The sequence below is a fragment of the Condylura cristata genome, unplaced genomic scaffold (genome assembly GCF_000260355.1).
Source record: "Condylura cristata isolate star-nosed mole 26May11 unplaced genomic scaffold, ConCri1.0 scaffold00039, whole genome shotgun sequence".
Lineage (NCBI taxonomy): Eukaryota > Metazoa > Chordata > Mammalia > Eulipotyphla > Talpidae > Condylura > Condylura cristata.
Window position 1 is genome coordinate 6,196,746 of NW_004567140.1, and position 19,544 is coordinate 6,216,289.

The following is a 19,544-nucleotide window of genomic DNA, read 5'->3' on the forward strand; positions in this document are numbered from 1 at the left end:
GGTTGAAATGTTCTTTGGGTGATTGTGTAGTTCTAAGAATCTGTCTATCTTATCTAGATTGTAGAACATTTTTGTATATAAATGTTTATAGTAGTATCTAGTTATGCTCTGGATTTCATCTGTGTCTTGTAATTACTCATTTTCACTTACAGTCCTACTTACTTGGATGTTCTATTTTTCTTCATGAGCCTTGCTAGGGGTTGATGTCTATTTTTTTTCTGAAGAACCAGCTTTTGGTTTCACTGATCTTTTAAATTTGTATTTCATTTATTTCTGCTTTAATTTTTATTACTGCCTGTCTTCTACTGGTTTTTTAATTTTGTTGATTTTTCTAGTCCTTCAAGCTGGAAGATCTGGTAGAATTTTTAGGTTATTTCTTTTTTCTTGATAGGGGCTGTATTGCTATATACTTTCCCCTAACGAATCCTATACATTCTGGAAAATTATGTCATTTTGTCATTTGTCTCAAAGTTTTTTTTAATTTCTTCTTTGATTTCCTCATTAATCTAATGGTCTCTCAGTAGCATGCTTCCATGAAATGGACAATCTCTTTCTTTTTGTGGTTGATTTCTAGCTGATGGCATTATGGTCTGAAAAGATACTTGGTATAATTTCAATCTTCATGTATTTGGTGATGTCTGTCTTATGACCTAATATGTAGTCGATCCTTGAGAACAACCCATGTACATTTAAGAAAAATGAGTACTCAGTTCGAGATGCAGCGTCTTATAGATGTCTTAGGTTCACGTGGTCTAGATCCTCATTTAGGGCTATTGTGTCTTTGTTTAATTTCTCTCTTATTGACCTGTCCCTTGGTGAGAGTGGGTGTGGGAGTTCTGAAGATACATAGTGTACTTTCTCCAGTGCTTGTTCTGGGAGCTAATAGTAACTGTCTAATGAGTGTATTTTGGAGCTCCCCCATCTGGTGAATATATACTTGATGGGTGTTACGTCTTTCTGATATATTGTTCCCTTGATCATTATATAGTGTGCTTCAGTGTCTCTGTCACCTTTTTTTTGTTTGTTTGAAGTCTGTTTTATCTGCTCTAAGTATGGCTACCTCTGCCTTCTGGGGGCGGGGGGGGGGGGGGGAGTGGGCATTTGCTTGCAGAACTGTTTTTCAACCTTTTATTTTCAATCTATACTTTTTATTGGTAAGTTTATGAGGCCATTAACATTTAGGGTGGTTATTGACGCATGGAAGTATGTTATTGCCATTTCTCACTCTTCAATTCTGTTAGCTACCTTGTTCTATTCTTCCTGTTCATTCCCCTGTTGATTTAGACTTTAAGGCTTCTGTATTGTTTTTGGACTGGGTATTTAGTAGTAGCAAGTTTCTGAAGATTTTGCATCTCAAAAAAGGAGGAGAGCTTTGCAGGATTTGACTGGCATGTCTGAATGTCACTCCATCCTCTGAATGTCACTCCATCCTCTTTTTGCCAAGTCTGTTTCTTCAAAGAGTCTGAAGCCAGTTTAACTGGTAACTTTATAGCTTATCTGTTTCTTTCTCCTTGGTGCTTCATTATTTTGCCTTGGAGTTCTGGAAGCTTTACTATTATGTGCCTCACTGTAGCTTTCTTTTAGTTACCATACTCTGGAGTTCTTCTAGCTTCCCATGTCTCTTTATTTCATTCTTCATGTGTGGGAAGTTCTTTTCAGTTATTTCCTTGAATAGCTTCTCAGTTCCCTCATCTCTCTCTCCTAGGATTCCTAACTTACATTTTTCTTTTATCATGATGTCAGATAATTCTCAGTATTTCTGCATTCTTTCCTTTATGGCTCTTTTTATAAAAATCTGTATCTTCAAAAGTACTGATTCATTCTCCCACTCATCTATTTTTGTGGCATCTTCCAGAATGTTTTAGTTCCTTGGTTTTAAACTTCTCCAGTTCCTTTATTTTTAAATGATTCAATCTCATTTTTCTGTTTGTTGATTATGTTTCTCAGAGAATCCAGTTCCTTTCCTGCTTCTTTTAGGTTTTAAATTCAGATGATTCTAAATTACATCTTTTCTTTTTAAAGATGTCTTTATTTATGCATACAGAACTGGGGTACAGGCCAGACATGCAGGGGTGGTTAAGAAGATTCACTAGAGACAGAGTGGGGAGCAGAACAGGCAGCTTGATGAAGTATGCTGCTAAGGGGAGCAGTGGGCAGGTCAGGAGAGGTCTGCTCTTGGGCCAGCCAGGAATTGAACTCGTGCTGCAGTGGCTGAGGATTGTATAATAGTGCTGCGCTTTAACCCGTTGTGCCACCAGGGAGGGCTGACTGTAAATTCTTTATGTGTCAGATAGGCAGAGAAATTCTTCCATGTCGGTGTCATTGGGCTCTGGAAGCTGATTTTCTTTCTGTAGTGTGCTGTTCGCAGGAGAGCTTGCTTGACCGCTTGTGTATTTCTCGCTCTCCATTGTTTCTTTCCATTCCTTGTTTGCTCTTGGGATAGGGTCACGTGGATCCTGATGCCTGCTGACAAGACTTCTGTGTGCTTTTCCCAGGGCATGTACGGATTTGCCTGGAGCTTGGGTCACTATGGGTGGTGGGTGGAGGCTGAGGACAGGTCTCCTCTGGTCTCTCTTCATTTCCCACCTACCAGACTCTTCCAATGGTTAGCAGATGGACCTGCCTGCTGCCTGGGCCACTGCGGCAGCTGGATGGGCTCAGAGGTGGGGGTTCCCATGGCATCCGCACTGGGACCACACTGCTGCTGCTGGCAGGCGGAATATTCCGATGCTCTGACCTGGGTGTAGATGCACCTGCCTGCTCCCTGGGCCACTGTGGGAGCTGGGTAGGGGTGAGGGCAACAGTGGCTTCCCTCAACCATACTGCTTGGGGTAGTCAAGGCCCCTGATGTAGGGCTCCTGCTGAGGTCCTGCCCTCTGGTGAGAGCAGCAGGCTGGATGCAGTGCACTTTCTGGTGTTGGGGCACACAGATGAGGACACCTGATGCAGGGCACAGCCACCATGAGGTTCTGTTGTGGCCTGGCCTGCTTGGAGATGAGGGCTGGTTAAGCACTGTGGCTGACACTGACTTTTTCAAGGCTTTCTCCTGTCCTGACAGCTGGTGTTCGGCGGTGTTCGGAAGGTGGCGCCAGAGGGCCGAGTGGGACGCGCCTCCCAGCAGTGTTTACTCCTGAGTTGTGCCTTCGGGAAAAGGAAAATACAGTTTCTACTACTTCTGTGGAGCTGGTGACTGGCACAGAGGTCTGAGTTGTTCACCTGCAGGTAGCCAGGGGTTCCAGGTATAGCAGGGTGGTATACTAGGGGGCTGCAGGCTGGGAGCCTGTCCTGGCTGCTGTTGGCAGGCTTGGTGGCTGGGCTTCACCTTTTCGCTGAGTGCCCTTGGGGAATGGACGCCTCCTCATAATTGTTTAATCCTGGGATGTCCTGGAGAATTGCTGGTGAGCTTTGCTATAATCTTGTTATTACCACCTTTTTTAGGAGACAGATTAATCCTAGCCCCTCTATTCTGCCATGTTGTTGTTTCTTAAGCATCTCCATACGTGTTACTTAAACCGACATTCTGAACGTGGTCATGAAAAATCCAGTTACAATTATATCATGTTATTTCTCACTCTGCCACCTCCCTTCCATTGTTTTCCCATTTTTCTTAGTCGTTTTTCCCTTTCCTGTGTGTGATACTGTGATTTACAATAGAAAATTTATACTTGGTCTTTGACTTCTTTCTGGTACAAAGCTCTTAAAACCAAAGGAATTCCCTCGTAAACAAAGCAATAAAGGAGTCTTTTGTTATATTAATGACATGGCTTCAGCTGAACCAAAGGATAGGAAGGAGGCAACCTGAGAACTGGACCAGTACCACGGGCTGTGGCAGGAGACCTGGAGATTGCTGACTGGAGGTTGGTTGTTGACTCAAATGCCAATGGCCAGTGATTTGCTCCATTACAACTAGTTACTGTAGTCTCCACAAAAACCCAAAAGGAAAGAGCTGGGAGAGCTTCTGGGTTGGAGAATTTATGGAAACCTGAGGAGAGCAGCCCCTCAAAGAGTTCACAGAAATTCCTCTTCCTTTCCTCACATCTTATCCTATGCATCTCTTTCAATCAGATGATCCTGCATTACGTTCTTTTATAATAAATTAGCGATGTAGTAAGTGAATGTTTCTCTTAAGTTCTATGTGCTGTTCTAGCAAATTAACTGAAACCAAGAAGGTAGTCCTCGAAACAAGTGAGCTACAGCTGGTTAGTCAGCAACTCAGTGACAACCAGGGTCACTGACTGGCATCTCAAGAGGGGCCGTGGGGAGAGGCACAGTCTCATAAGACGAAGTCCTTAACCATGGAACATGAGGTTATCTTCAGGGAGATTGTACCACCGTCCTCCAAGAACAACTCTGGAAATCAAATGAGGCAATATACACAAAATACTTAGCCCTCCAAGGACTAATGAATCAGCTATTTTGCCTAACAAAGGTATTAAGCATATGACTTAGAGAATTTACAGAGTGTTTTTTAAATGAAGGGGGGAAAAAAAGAATTGGTTCTACGCCTTACACACACAAAAGGATTACCCAATAAGCTTTCTTAAAAAAAAAAAAAATAGAGAGGGCCCTCCCAGGTGGTACTAGGGGTTAAGCTGCAGCACTGAGGCTATTGGCCCCCACAGCAGCAATCCCTACCTGGCCAGGAGCTCACCCACAGGGCACAGCAGACAACTCCTGACCCGCCCATCGGCCTGTTCTGCTCCCCGCTCTGTCCCTGGTGAAGACTCTCCCCGCCCCTTCACTCTGACCTGTACCCCAGCTCTGTATGCCTAAATAAATAAAATCTTTAAAAAACAAAGTACTGCTTTCACCTATCAGACAAGCTAAAGCTTTAAAATCTGTAACATTCAATATTGGTGGAAAAAAACAACACTTTCTATACCCCATTGATGGGAATATAAATGGAGGGACTATAATACACCTATTGTGTGGCAGACAATCTAGGTAATTTTATAACCTAAAAGTACCACATGTCAAAGAAGACAGTCAAACTCCTGGCAGACAAGCCACTCCCTGCCCTTTACCTGTGTAGAAAGGGCTATCTGAGGTGCGGGGTTGCAACATAACCCCAAGGCTGGGGAGATACTGAAAGAGCACCACAGGGCTGACAAGGGATCACAAAGAAAAGGAGTGAGGAGGAGAGAAGGGAAAAGACACCTCTGAGAGACCTGGGCGTAGACGGGCTAGCAACAGTCACCACCGAGGGAAAGCAGTCGGTGCTCCGCCGGAGGACAGCAGGTGGCGGGGCTCCAGTCTCTGGGGCAGAAGTGGGCGGTGGTGGTGCTGGCGGGCAGGGTCGGCACTGGCCTCGGGGCCAGCTGGCTAGGGTCTTATTATTAGTGGGGTCCTGAGGGCAGCCACGAGAGGGACACATTACCATAGCACGGAAGCTGTAGTGTCAGGGCGTGCGGGCGGCCAGGGTTTCACAGGCCTCACAAAAGCACCCACAGAGCGGAGGCTTCCGAGTTCAGAGAACACAATGCAACACCTCCAGGACTGCCAGCGGAGGCAGAGCCGCTGCCGTAGCTTCTCCTCTACGAAGCTACAGTCCTGGGGCGGAGAAGAGGCAGAGCATGGTGGGAGCACTGCAGGCAGAGCTTGTTCACGACAGCAAGAACAGGACCGCGCCTCCGCAGGACCGCCTGATGCCCGGGCACCCCGGAAAAATGCCAGCAGCGTGGGCAAGCGCCAGCAAAAAGCAGCGAGGACAGGGCTTGCACGTGTGTGTGCTCCTACACACAGCCTCACCCGTCTGCTGCTTTGTATCCATTCAAAAGCCCAGAGGCTCAGCCTCTGGAAATGGGGCTGTGGGAGGGAACCCTGCTCCGAGAGCAGGTCTGACCCCATCACTCAGAGGACCCTTCCCCGAGAACGACGAGACCTGTGAAATCACCTTAAAGAGAGAGTGGCTTCCTACCGACACCACATACTGGCGTTAAGACTTTACCGGTGACCGACAGACGAGACGCCGTGCACTCACACAATGTCCGCGCTGTCCTCGCAGACGTCAATCTGTAAGGTGACAGGCCTGGTGCAGTACAGTCTGAACTTCTTTGCCCTGTAGGGAAGCTGCATGAAAGCTTCCACTGCAACTCGGATGCTTAACACAGAGACACAAATAAATGCTTATGAAGACAAATTACATGCAAAGCAGTTGTTTCAAGTATACCTGTACATATTCCGCTTAACAAGGAAAAGTCCAATTTTCCTATTTCCAATATAGACCCCAGTAGCACTGGAGACCCTGCCCAAAGAGGCAAAATCTAATTCTTGAGGGCAAAAAAAGCCTTAGTTTCTGAATGCATACACCCTCCCCCCACCCCACCCCTACAGATCACATAAACAGCTGTTCAGTGTATCTTTGGTATTGTAATTTCATGGCATGGAATCAGGGAGAGATTAACAAAAAAATGTCTAAAGAAGCACCTAAGATATAGAGATGGTGGCTAATTCACAATCAACAAATGTGGAAAGCACTATTTAATATTTTTAAACATCAATTTTAATTCCAGTATACAACCAGAATTACCTTCACATTGCTTCAAACGAGCAGACATTTTAGTCTGCCAACTTTGAAGAGCTGAAGCACTGAGATCTGATAAATTGCTCAGCATTTTTATTCCCATTTTTCTGCAGACAAATGACAGGCCATATTCATGTAGAATTTCAACAAACTGGTCCTGCCAAGACACCCTGCAGGGGCGCCTCAGAAAAAGGTGGCGGGCTGACTGCCCCCTCCAGTTTCCTTACACTCCATTTGCAATAGGATTTCCTTGCCCAAAACAAACTGAACTTAGACCAAAATGCTAAAAAGAAAACCGGCTCAAACATGATTGTTATTTCCAACTCTGGTTATAAAGGCGCACAATCACCAGCTAGCGAAGCAGATGCTCTTAAGTATCTGCAAATTTCCAATGTCTGATGAGTCCGCATGCCATGAAATCCTTCTAATTAAGAAAGGAGCATAACACATATTGCTCTTTTCAATGAATGTGCCCACGTCTATTTATTAAACTGACAGCCATTGTACGATGGCACAAAAGCTGAGAAGTAACACAAACACCAAGACCGACATGGCTGTGTCTGAGGAAGTGACGCGGTCCTGGAGTCAGTGCAGGCTCATTCGGAGCTGTCTCCCCACTGATGAGGTGCTAACAACCTCTTCCTTAAGGAGGACAACCAGGGGCGCACATATGCTGGGACATATGCTCTGGCCTCTGTAACCTGGGGTGAGCCAGCACACTGCTCCTTCTGAGGAGACAAGAAGGGTTTCTCTCTGCCTCCTGGTGGTGTCCTTTTTGCAGCCGGGGCTCCCACAGGACCCACTCCATCACCAAAGCTAAGAGGCAGGCAGCGGAGCGGCTGGCCCACAGCACCTAGGCGACACAGAGCTTCTGTCTCTCCAGAGAGAAGATGGAAGGACAGAGCCACCTGCTGGCCTTCGCTGACGCCGCCCCCTGGCGCTCCGCGCACGCAGAGCGCGAGCCTGCAAGTCTTCTCTCCTCGCAGCTAAGATTCCATGTCATGGCCTCTCTATCCCTTTGCTTTGGAAATGGTTACTCTCCTTTAAAACTGACAGCAAATTCCTTAAGTATCGTAAGGAAACATAAACACAAACATACTTTTTAGATTTCACTGGGATGTACTTGGCAAAATCCACGAGGAAACAGTCTGCCAGGTAATGGTCTGCTGAAGACACAATTGACTTAATAATAGCCCTGCACCAGCTCTTTAGCTCCTGACAATAAACCACACAGACCTACAAAGTGAAGAGAAAATTCCAGTGTTAAAATCTTTAGTCACATGAAGGAACTAAAAGGTACACAATCACCTCAGCCTATGGCCTACCTGACAGATGAGGAAAGACAGAAGGCTCTGGGCCTGCACAGGCTGAACACTGCCTGTTGCTGAAGGAACCTAATTTGAGCACAGTCACCTGAACTCACTGTTTCTCTTACATTGTTTTGACTCCTAAACTAAGGAGAATTTTTTACAGTAAAAAGGCAAATGCATTGCTTTACATTCTTACATCAGAAAACAAAGTATACAAATGATCATCATCACGTACCAGACGCATGCAAAGCTGCAGCCCCTGTCCTGTCCTCCTGTCAGGGCTTCACTGCCCTCTAACACCTGCTGTGACCTGCTGCCACGGGGCCTGGGGCCTCATCATAGAGGAACAGTCTGTCCCTCTACTGACGCATTCCCAGTGCCTAGAACAGTCCTTGACACTTGCTAAATCTTCGAACACTACTTATTGAAACGACTAAGTAAATGCCTGCAGCTCCTTTTAAGGGGAATTCTCCTGAAATGGCAGCACTTGGCATCGTGATGTTCCCAGAGGACAGCCAGGCCACTGCCAAGTGAATGCAATCCGCAGACAGGCGGTCACACACTGCGCAGCTTACTAAGCACCAGAAGGGAGGAGTTGTGTCCACGAGGGAGGAAGAGGCCACTGGAGAACACAGAGCAGCCATTCTGGAAAGGACGCAAGGGTCCTGAGAGCCTTACACAGTGCAAAACTCAAATAATTCAAGAGAAACCCTGCAGAGGGCATCGCTCTTAAATGCTGCAGTCAGCCCCGATGGGTGGCACGGGCAGTTGACTCACACAGCTGTCAACTCCGAAGCTGTGTCGGACGACAGCGTTTACCAGCCAACTAGGGGGCAATGAAAGTATGAAGGAAAAATTATTACAATTGATGACTACATTAAAAGCCACTAATTCAACATAGTACCCTAAAAAAAGGAAAAGAAAAAGATAAACCTCTCTACACTGGGCAGCCAAGGCACAAAACCCCTACGCCAAAACTCGTGAGGGAAAGAATCAAGGCACCTTTCTTCTTTTCCAGTAAGAACTGCGTTATTTCAGCGTAGTCCTAAAAGTTGAAGGAAAGCTCTACAGAACCCCAGCTCACGAACACGCGCTGACTACACAAACGACGCTTTTCAAGCTTATCTGAAAGAGCAGATTTGGGGCAGAGGTGGTCCCTGGATGGTGACGCAGACAGACACCACCACGGGCGGGCCGGGGTCCCACGGGATCCACCGCACAACCGCTGCACCCAAAGGGGTTACTGTCTCCCAGTCTGATACAAGTTGTTCCAGCAACAATCATTTTGAGGGAACATGACCTTAAATCTTATCACATTTTGTATCTAACTATCAGTCTACAGGAAATACAAGGGCCAGAGGAGCGGGCACTACCACCACCAGGACGCAGTCAAGCCACGCAAATTACGGGCTACTTTAAAGAACCACTGACCCGAGTGTTTCCCTCCAGCAAGCCAATGATATTGAAAAAACAGTAGTTTGTGTTATTAGCGATTACGGGGGAGATTCAAATTATTTCTGATTTTCCTCATTAAGAGTATAAACCTATCTGATCACATTGCTGAGTGGGCCGGCGGGACACCACTCAGGCCCGTGGGATACGTGACCCCAGCACTGCCCTTGAGGACCCCGGTGAGGGGCTGCTTAGAAGAGGACAGAGCTGAGCAGCCATGAGTTCACTTTCTTCCATCGAGCTGCTGGAAGGCAGAGCCCCACCCTCCAGCAGGGAGCCCCTGACTTCTGCAGCACAGCTGTGCTGCACCCTTCCAGCTCCTGCAGCTGCAATGCCGCCTCACACCAGTAGTCAGTAACTGGGCCTCCTCCCTCTCCCCTCTCCTGTTCATGCTCCCCTCCCTCTACCCTGTTGTTAGAATAAACTTTTGTTGTTTTTGTTGCACCAAAGGCCTTTTTGTTTGCACTTTGGCAGCAAGAGACCAGACCCAGAATCAGGGAGAGGTTATAACCTAGTGACAGCTTTTAGATCCTTTGCCTGCTAAAAACGCTGTTAGACAAAATTCAAATCTTCTGAAAAATGGCTGTACAGAGAATCAGACAATGGGTATGGGAGCTAAGGCCGCAAGAAAAGGAGGAGGAGCTACGACGTGAAGGAAAATAAAGCAGCATGACTTGGCCAAAGTCATGAACAGCCAAAGGGAAGCACGTGCTGACTGAACTCTCCCCGCCCTCGTCAAGGAGGTGCGACACCTTTACCGCTCTGGAATAACTCCTGGTGCCTAGCCCCAGGAGAATGACCCCAATGCCTGGACTTAGGTGACACCCTGCCCCCTACTGCTCCATATAAACCTTATACAATCTACTGCCTAAGTCTTGCACAGCTAAGACCTTAACCTAAAGCAACAGTTATAAGCAATTAAAATACTCTCAAAGCTTTGTTATCACCTTAGTGGCCAACAGAGTCTACATTTTAAGTAGCATTTCAAGACACTTACTTAGAAGTACATTTAGATACATACCTGCCCTTCTTCCAACATTAAAGGCTTTATTTCTATATCTTGACACATGCTATTATAGAAGTCATTCATGGCACTGTTCAGCTTTTGATAGTCCACTTCATGATCTACAAAGGTACTGTATCCTTTTATGATAACCCAGAAGCAACCGGGATCTTCAATCTGTAAACATTTTAAAAGACCAAATAATGAATGATTTAAAAATAAAACCATAAAATAAAAATTTCACTCACAATATATGTTCCTAATTTAAGTGATCTAACAAGCACCTCTGTCACAAGCGATCAAACTAAAGATGAAAGAAAGTAGACCTGCAATATGTATTGTATTCCCTGAACTTATAATTGAATATTGTTCATTATATCTCACAAAAGCTAGGGGGAAAAGACCCAAAGATCAAATTCTAAAATATGTAATCACTAATGTGCAATTCTTAATTATGTGGTGCAGCAAAGAAAGCAAACAGAAATCAGTGTCACAAATCCCTGTGTTTTGAAAATATTTCTAATAAAATACAAAGCCAGGTTCACAATGTTCTTAGGATTCAGTGTCTTATACAAAAACAGGTATGAGTGAGTACATTCTGCTCATATTTAAAAAGAATCAATGATGGCAGATAAACAAAAACAAGTAATTATTACCTACGGGGAAACCAGAAATGGGATAAAGATAACAGGCATGAAAGTCAAACTTCTCTGAATGTATTTTACAATCTATTAATGTTTATAGAAATCAAGATCTTTTGTTACAGAAAACATACAAAGTGAAGAAGTTTGTGAGTCAAAAATATCAATAGGAACTCATGATTTTTCAAATGTATTTACTTCCTAAATCTGCCATCTGATGGGCAAGATTTTGGATTCTAGACACCAAGAGGCAGGAATTCAGATGTGTGCATTAGTACACCATTTTTCTGCATGTTCAACATTTTTATAATAACTGGAAAAAGAACATCTGATCATTCTATTTCTAGTCATGACAAGAGCAGTTTATAAGAACTAACCCACCTGCAGTAGCAAAGAGAGATCCTGGAAAGTGCAAAATGATGATTTCAAGGTGCCGAAGAGATACCAAAAGTTAGCTAAAATTAGTGGTCAGTCAGTCCCCGTAGGAAAGATCCCTGGGGCATTCCCACCCACACAGGTGGCACAGAGTGGGCCTAACGCAAGCAGAAAGCCATGGTGGCTGCAGCTTAAATTTGGACCTGCAAAGCAGCTGAAAATTAAAGGAAAAAATTCTGAACAAGTCACAGAGGGGAGAGCCCTTAATGTCTGGATGTGAAAACAATGCAAAACCATGGCGGACCATGACCTGAACAGTGAGACACCAAGGAATCCAGAGAAAAGCAGCCGTGGGAAGGTAAAAGAACAAAAAAACACACCCCCTTTGGCTGCTGCCTGTGAGAACTGCAGGACTCCTGGCAGTGAGGATACCCCAACCTGGCCACCAGGAGGGCTGTGAGGTCTAGCACAGCTGCCAGCTGAGGAAGCCAACTGCCTGCCGTGGACCCAGTCCTCCTAAAATGCCTCACGTGACGAAGCTCAGGCCACCAGGAGGATTTATGGTTTGCTCTAGTCAACACCTGACATTGGTCCTTGACCTACCTAAGAGAATTTACTAAAAAGGTTCACAAATGTGAGTAATGGCCAGTGAGACACAGCCGTCCTAACCACGTTTACACTGCCCATCAACTTTCGTCCACGTTGACCACTCTATTCTCCGTCCCCTACATGCCCTGTCCCTAAACACAAATTGCAATGGAACTCAGTTCCTGTCTCTACTGGCAGCAGTTCCTGCGCAATTTTTTTTTTTTTTTACAACGGACAGAAACAAACAGGGACATACAGACCCACTGTAGCCACCCTACCAAGCACAGGCTGGGCATCCGGCCACCACACGGCGAGGCCACACATTCACCATGACCACACCACGCAGCACTGCACAGACTGTTCTTAAGTGTGTGGTCGAGCAGAATTCAATAGAATAAAATCGTCAATAGTCAGTTACAGTGAGCCCCTAATTGCCTAGATGTTGGAAAGAACAGGCAAAGAATAGATGGTTAAAGTAAGATTTGTTTATATTTTATTTTTAAAGGAGAATCTCATACTAGAAATGGAAATTATTTAAAAAACAAATTTTGGAAAAGGTAAATTCTAGAACTGAAAAGTAAAATACAAAAAATGAAAAGTTTACTAGTTGGGCCTTCCCTGGTGGCGCAACGGGTTAAAGCACAGCACTAAGAAGCTAGAGCCACTTTAGCATGAGTTTGATCCCCGCCCTGGAGGTGACCCACAGGGCGCAGCAGACCTCTCCTGACTGCCCACTGCTCCCCTCAGCAGTGTACTTTTGTCGATATGCCTGTTCTGCTCCCCACTCTGTCTCTGGTGAATCCTCTCACTGTCCCTGCACCTCTGGCCTATACTCCAGTTCTGTATGCATAAATAAATAAATCTTAAAAATAAAAAAAAAAGTTTACTAGTGTTTGCCCTCTACTACAATGAAATACCACACTGGAAAGCCCTTCAGTATAGTCAGGAAAGAAAAGGATTGTCAAGAAGAAAAACAATTGCCTCTGTTCACAAATAGCATGGCTATCTACCAGTGAATCCAAAAGGTTCCCAAAATATGCAGGAATTAATAAATGACTTTAGCAAGGTTGGAGATCATATAACAAATTTAATTGTGATTCTATATTCCAGCAATGAAAACTGGAGATTTAAATGGCAAAAATAATTCCATCTGCAATAGCATAAACAAGGGGATTATTTAGGAATAAGTGTGGCAATATACACAAAATTACATACTGCTGAAAAGTACAAAATGCTGATTAAAAAACAGTGACCTTCAGTGCAGATATACTGTATCCATGGATGGTTAAGATGTGGATTTTCCCAAAATTGATCTATAAATACAACTACAGATCAACTCCAGAAGGTCATTTTGTAGAAATCAACAATTTTGAAATTTATTCTGGAAAACAAAAACAATCGGAAGAGCCACAATAGTCCTGAAAAAGAATAACACAGTTGGGAGGGCCCCATCTGACTTCAAGATTTTCTACAAAGCTGCAGCCATCAGGAACCTGGCACTACAGAAAGCAAGTCACACAAATCAAAAGGGCAGACACAGACCTCCACATACGGTCACTGCTTTCCCAATAAAGGTGCAAAGGCAATTCAATGGGAAATAGCTTCCCCCCAACAGGTGGTGCTGGAACAATTAGATATTCTGTGTGCAAAAACTATGAACCTCAAACCACATGGAAAAAAAAAAACAAACACACAGCCAGGGCTTCCCTGTGGCATGAGAGGTTTTGCAGCACTACGAACCTGTCCCAACCACTGCAGCACAAGTTCGATCCCTGGCCAGGGAGCTAGCCCACATGGCACAGCAGACGGCTCCTGTCTCCTCGCTGCTCCCCGCCACTGTTGTGTTTCAGTAGATCAGTCTGTTACATTCCATTCCCCACTCTGTCTCTGGAGAACCCTCTCACCCCGCATCTCTGATAAATCTTAAAAAAAAAAAAACAAAAAACCCACAGTCACCACATGGACCAAGGAGTTGGTGACCCACGACTTCCGTGGGAAGAAGGGGGAAGGCAAGAGTGCCAACACAGAAGTTCAGGGAAAACTACCACACACAAGGCCACCCCAGGTGCCATCTCGTATCTGGACCCAGAGCCCACCTGGCAGGGGCAAGACTATTACTGTTACCCAGCCGCCTCAGCAGGAGCCGGCAGCAGCGGTGCGCTCTCACCTGCGGCTCCATTAAGTTGATGTTCCTCAGACCCCAGCCCCTGCCTTTTGCCACTGTGGCCGCTGCTTATCAGCCCTTCTATCAACTGCATACTTCCCGCTCCCTGGGCCATGGAGTGGCTCCATCGGGTGCAAGCTATGAGGTGAGGGTGCGAAATGGCCCAATCAGACTCGTGGGTGGGGCTCCCTGAAAGAGGGTACAAGTCCAGGTTGGTGGGCGCTGGAAGACATTTGGTTCCAGCCCCTGAAGAAAGGCAAGACTGGCTTCCGAGGCGAGCAGCAGCACCCAGCAGCTGACCCCGGGGAGGAAGAGAGGCCGAAGATCTATGCGGAGGCCGCTGGTTTCTCCACCGCCTGAAAGGAGCACCAAAGGCCTGGTGTCTCCGGGGTCTAGTAGCGACCATCATTACTGGCCAGCACTCCTAGTGACAGGGAGCAACCGTCACTGTCTTAGATAAACAGCCACCAGTGGCTACAGGAAGCTTTTGTTTGTAAAATAAACCCCATGGTGGTGGTTCCTGGAGCCTGAGGTCTCTTGCAATTGTGTGCAGGTGATATCCCACAGGCAGGGACCTGTCTTCTTATCGGGCCCTGTCTTGTGTTTGACTATAGCCCACAGACCTCTACCGTGTGGGTGATATACTGCTCTGGCCCTTGGGTTTGGTTTTTGGCCTTTTGCTTGCTCTCAGAGCCTGGGCAGCTAGACAGGACAGTCCACCCTACTACTGGCCTCCCTCCCTGACCGTCCCCATTTCAAGTTACTGGCGTGGGCAGGATTTATGAATCCTTTGATGACTCAAAGAAAGATGAACCAAACACAGATTTTCAGGACAGCATCTGTCTGGGGGGAAAAAAAAAAAGCAATGAAAACTAGACCAGAATAAAGCCAGGACAACTGCAAAGGCCTGAGTGGTCCTGGGGGGAAAAGGTTAAAGATTCTGCAGTGACTTTTTCTGTGGTCACTGTGCAGATGTTTCATGAGAATTAACAGAATATTTTATGTGTGTGTTGGGGGGGGGAACTCAGATCATGTACCTAAATGCAAAATACAAAGCTATAAAATTATTAAAAGAATACATAAGGGAAACTAAAATTATCAAGAGAATACAGAGAGGAAACCTATGTATATTTTTTACATCCAACATCAAAGTATACTTTATGGGGTCTCCTTGGTGGCACAGGGATTAAAGTCTTAGTGCTATCAAGCTTCTGCCAGCCACTACAGCATGAGTTCAATCCCTGGCCAGGGAGCTAACCCACAGCTCCTGACCCTCTCTCCTATCTCACCCACTGCTCCCCTCAGCCGTGTACTTTGTCAGTCTGCCTGTTCTGCTCCCTACTCTGTCTCTCGTGAATCCTCTCGCTCCCACACCTATGCCTACATCCCAAATGGGCTTCATCCAAATTTAAAACTGCTCTTTTAAAGAACAGTTAAATGGCCCTCCCTGGTGGCGCAACATGTTAAAGCACAGCACTGAGAATCTAAAAAAAGCCGCTTCCGCATGAGTTCGATTCCCACCTGCCCCAGAGGTGACCACATGGCGTGGCAGACCTCTCCTGACCCGCCCGCTGCTCCCCTCAGCAGTGTAGTTGGTCGATCTGCCTGTTCTGCTCCCCACTCTGTCTCTGGTGAATCCTCTCTCCCTCCGCATCTCTGGCCTGTACCCCAGTTCTGTATGCACAAATAAATAAATCTTTAAAAAAAAAAAAAAGAACAGTTAAATGAAATTGGGAATATATCTGTAAATCACATTATCAATAAAAGCTTTATGCAGTATATAAAAAGAACTCTAAAACCTCAAGAAAACCAACCATGTAATTAGAAAAATGGGCAACCTGGAATAAATATTTGACAAAAAAGAAAGATGGTAAATAAGCAATGAAAAGATAATTAACACATAATTTGTACTAGGGAATTCAGATTAAAAGCACAATACCATCAAACATCTACAGAATGGCTAAAATTTATCAAACTGGTAATAAGAAGTGCTGATGAGGATGCAGGGCATCCCTTGCACACTGCTGAAGGAACACAAAATACAGTTACCTTGGAAAACAATTCTCATGAGGTTAAACATACAGGTAATCCCAGCCCAGTTATGATCCATGAAATGAAAACTTATTAACACATTAAGTTTACAGCAGTTTATTTTACAAACCCCCCCCAAACTGTGAACAACTCAAATGGCCTTCAGTTCATAATTACATAAACAAACCATGGCATATCCAGCCAGTGGAATACTATGAGCAATAAAAGAGGCTGCGAACACATACACCAGTATGGGCGAGTCTCAAATGCACTACAGAAGTCAAGAAGCCAGGCTCAGAGGCTATACACTGCTGTATGAAGCCAGACACACAATTCTACCACTGGTAAAAGCTGCTTATCTAGAGGGCCCGTAGCCTTGCTGTCCTGAAATACAAATAGTCCTGTCAACTAACACAGCCTGACTACAGAAACCAAGGCCCTGAGCTTGCTTCAGCTGCAATCACCTTCTGACCAAGGGCAACATGATTAATGCTTTTCACCCATAGCTCCCCTTGAAGCGCAAGGCCTCACACCAACTATGTTCAGGTTTCACTGCGCTCTGCTTGCACCTTTCTGATAACTGCATCATTTCAGAGCTGCATTCTTAAGATTTATTTTAAGTCACTAGTCTCATCCTAACAGGCTTGTAATGCTACATATGCTTTTATGCTTTTATTTCTAAGTCTTGACATGGTTCAATCTCAGGTTGCAATAGGCTTTACTTGCAAAGGTTGATTGAAATAGGGAGAGTTCCTTAAGGTCTCACATGACCAACTGTACTACCACAGAGAGCGTCCAGCTCTACAAAGGAAAAGCTGATCATGCAAGATGGTGTTGTGCTCCAGTGAGAGCCTGAACTGGTGGTACACTGACAAGCAGTGACCAGGATCCAACTCATCTGTGGCAGCTGGAGGTAAGTCACGGGTGGCAGTGCAGCATCATGGCAGCGATGCGCAGCAGCTGGCCAGTGCCAGATGCCAGACCAAAGAGCTCTCAGAGGCCATGGCACAGGGCCATGGCACCAGCATTTACAGCTCTTTAGAGATGCCGGACATAGACCAGGGACAAGCCCAATGAATGCAGCTGAAGCGGGGGTCTCAAAAGTCTGCAAGGGACTGTGTCAAAGGTCTTCTCAGAGACTCAAGCCAGGTCTCCCCATGAAACCTCCTGAAGTCTCTCTGGAGGAGTTTCCCTCAAGTTTTTTCCCAAATCGACTGAAGCCAAGACTCGTAGCCTCTGAAGCCTGTGCTTATATGCCCTCTATCCCACTTAAGGGTACCTACCGCCTTTCAACTCTGTTGGATCCATTTTCCAAACCAGTTGTTTGCAAGGCTTGACTGGTGTGGGGAAGGCTTGAACCTGGCTGGTACCAGTGGGAGCTCAGATCTGATCTATTTTCAAAGCGAGCTCAGGGTGCAAAGCTGCACCATCATGTCCTACCAGCCCTATGCCATCTCCTGCAAAGCTAGGTAGGAACCCCATTGTAGCTGAATGGCACAAGCCAGGCTTAAACCTGACCCACATGTCTTCAAAACTGCGTGTTTTCTTCCTAAAACCCAAACCCAGCTGCACCGTGGTGGGCCATCAAACCACGGCATAGCCCAGGCTGATGCCACTCAGCTGGGGGCTACTGGTACCTTCAGAGAACCAAGAGCAGAGAGGGCTCTTAGGCCATCACCACTATCCAGCTCCAAAGCTCTATTCATCTTAAAAACTTAAACTCTATACTACTTAGACCATTCCCCATCCCCTCAGCCTCTGGCAACACCATTTCACTGTCTATGAACTTGACTTCTGCAGGTATCTCACGAGTAGAACCACGCAATCTTATTCCTTCTGTGTCCGACTTACTGCACATAATATGTCCTAAAGTTTTGTTCATATTGTAGCATGAGTCAGAATTTCCTCTTTAAGACTAAGTAATATTTCATTATACAGTTGTACCACATTTTGTTTATCCATTCATCTACTGAGACCCATATAAAAGCTTAACTTATCTGGAAAACTACAACTGGTACCTGTACCACACTTGAGGAAGTACTCCTACATTGGACAGAAAATTTGCTTGGTGTGAAAAGGGTAATAAAAGTCAGAAGAGGGAGCAGAACTGAGAAGGCAGAATAAAGGGGTTTGAGTCCCACTGAAAAGAGGGGGATTCTCAGCCTCAAGGGAAATAAAGGGGTGTTTGAGTCCCACTGAAGAGAAGGAGATTCCCAACCCCAGGCCTGCTCTGTCCCGCTCAGTTTGACCAGGCAGTATCTGGGCAGAGCTGGTCTCTGCTGCCTGGCTGAAGAGCTTGCCAGGCAAGTCCCGGGCAACCCTCTGCCAGCGGCAGCTTCAAACTTTGTAAATCTCTTTCACATCAATTACACTTCTGTATGATTTTCCAGTGATTTATATTTCTTTTATCCAGTAATGGAAACTTCTGGAAGGTTTTTAGGCTCCTTCCTCCAAGTAACATGGTGACCACCCACTGCTTTCCCTATGGCCTACATGGCCAACAACTTCTCACCTGACACGAAGATGAACCATCAGCTGACTAGGGGCGCTCCTCAGGCCCCTAGGCGCGAGACCGTACAGTGCACCCCATCTCTGATTCCACTTCCAGGAGCCTCGTAGAGAGAACGAGACCACCAGGGTCGGGCAGGGGTCCACTGGGGTGGGGTCCCGGAACTGCAGGACCGGGAGGGGTGCAGGATCCCCCCACACCCAGTTTAATGGCAAGAAACACAAGCGGTCCCAGTGAGAGAACATGCGTTGGGGAACGGGAACAGTTACAGGCCCCATATTCACCCACCAGGGCCACGACGGGGGTCTTCACCCAGCGCCAGCCAGTCGGAGGCGTGGGAGAAGGGGTAACATTCTGTCCTTTCCCCGAAGCTCCCAGAGTTCGCCAATACGAAGAGGGCCCGCAGCTGAGCCTGAATTTTGGAGAAACGACTAACTTGGTACTCTAAGTATGCCCCCAAGAGAGCATGGGGCGCGCTTGGACTCAAACCTCACACTGCTTCCGGGAGTGGGGGGCCCGGGTCTCACCCCGCAAGGCCGATCCCCACGGCTCGCTCACCTTCAGCACCAGCACTTTGAGCATCTTCCCCACGCCGCGCCCAGCCGGCAGACTCTTAACGGTCAGCAGCGCCCCGTTAAGGGCCTTCCCTTGGCTGCTCGGAATGCACCGCGGGGCACAGCCCGGCTCCAGGGTGGCCCTCCTGCCTGGCCAGGCTGTGGCTGCCGACACACCCGCACGGCCCGCTCGGGCCAGGCCCGCCATGCGCCCGCGGTGGCACACTCGCCGCCCTCAACGAGGCTGCCGCCCCGCAGGCGCGCCCAGGGATCTGCTCCTCGCTCCGCGCTGACTCCCGCCGCTGGCCTCGAGGCTTCTAGAAACCAGGGCAGGTGCCAACTGCCAGGTCAACCGCCTGAGGCCTTGTATCACCCGCAGGGGCAGGGCGCGAGG

At 46.6% G+C, this 19,544-nt stretch overlaps 1 protein-coding gene across 1 annotated transcript in view; it reads right to left on the minus strand.

The window, feature by feature from the left end:
- The window catches only part of TDRD12 (tudor domain containing 12), a 64,670-nt gene extending 45,492 nt beyond the window's left edge, over nt 1-19,178 (minus strand). The window contains exons 1-4 of the mRNA XM_012733171.1: nt 19,155-19,178; nt 10,307-10,465; nt 7,623-7,759; nt 5,981-6,100 (exon numbers count right to left, since the gene is read on the minus strand). Of these exons, the coding sequence (XP_012588625.1) occupies nt 5,981-6,100; nt 7,623-7,759; nt 10,307-10,465; nt 19,155-19,178 (440 nt within the window). The remainder of the gene's footprint in view (nt 1-5,980; nt 6,101-7,622; nt 7,760-10,306; nt 10,466-19,154) is intronic.
- Between the last annotated feature and the right edge of the window lie 366 nt (nt 19,179-19,544).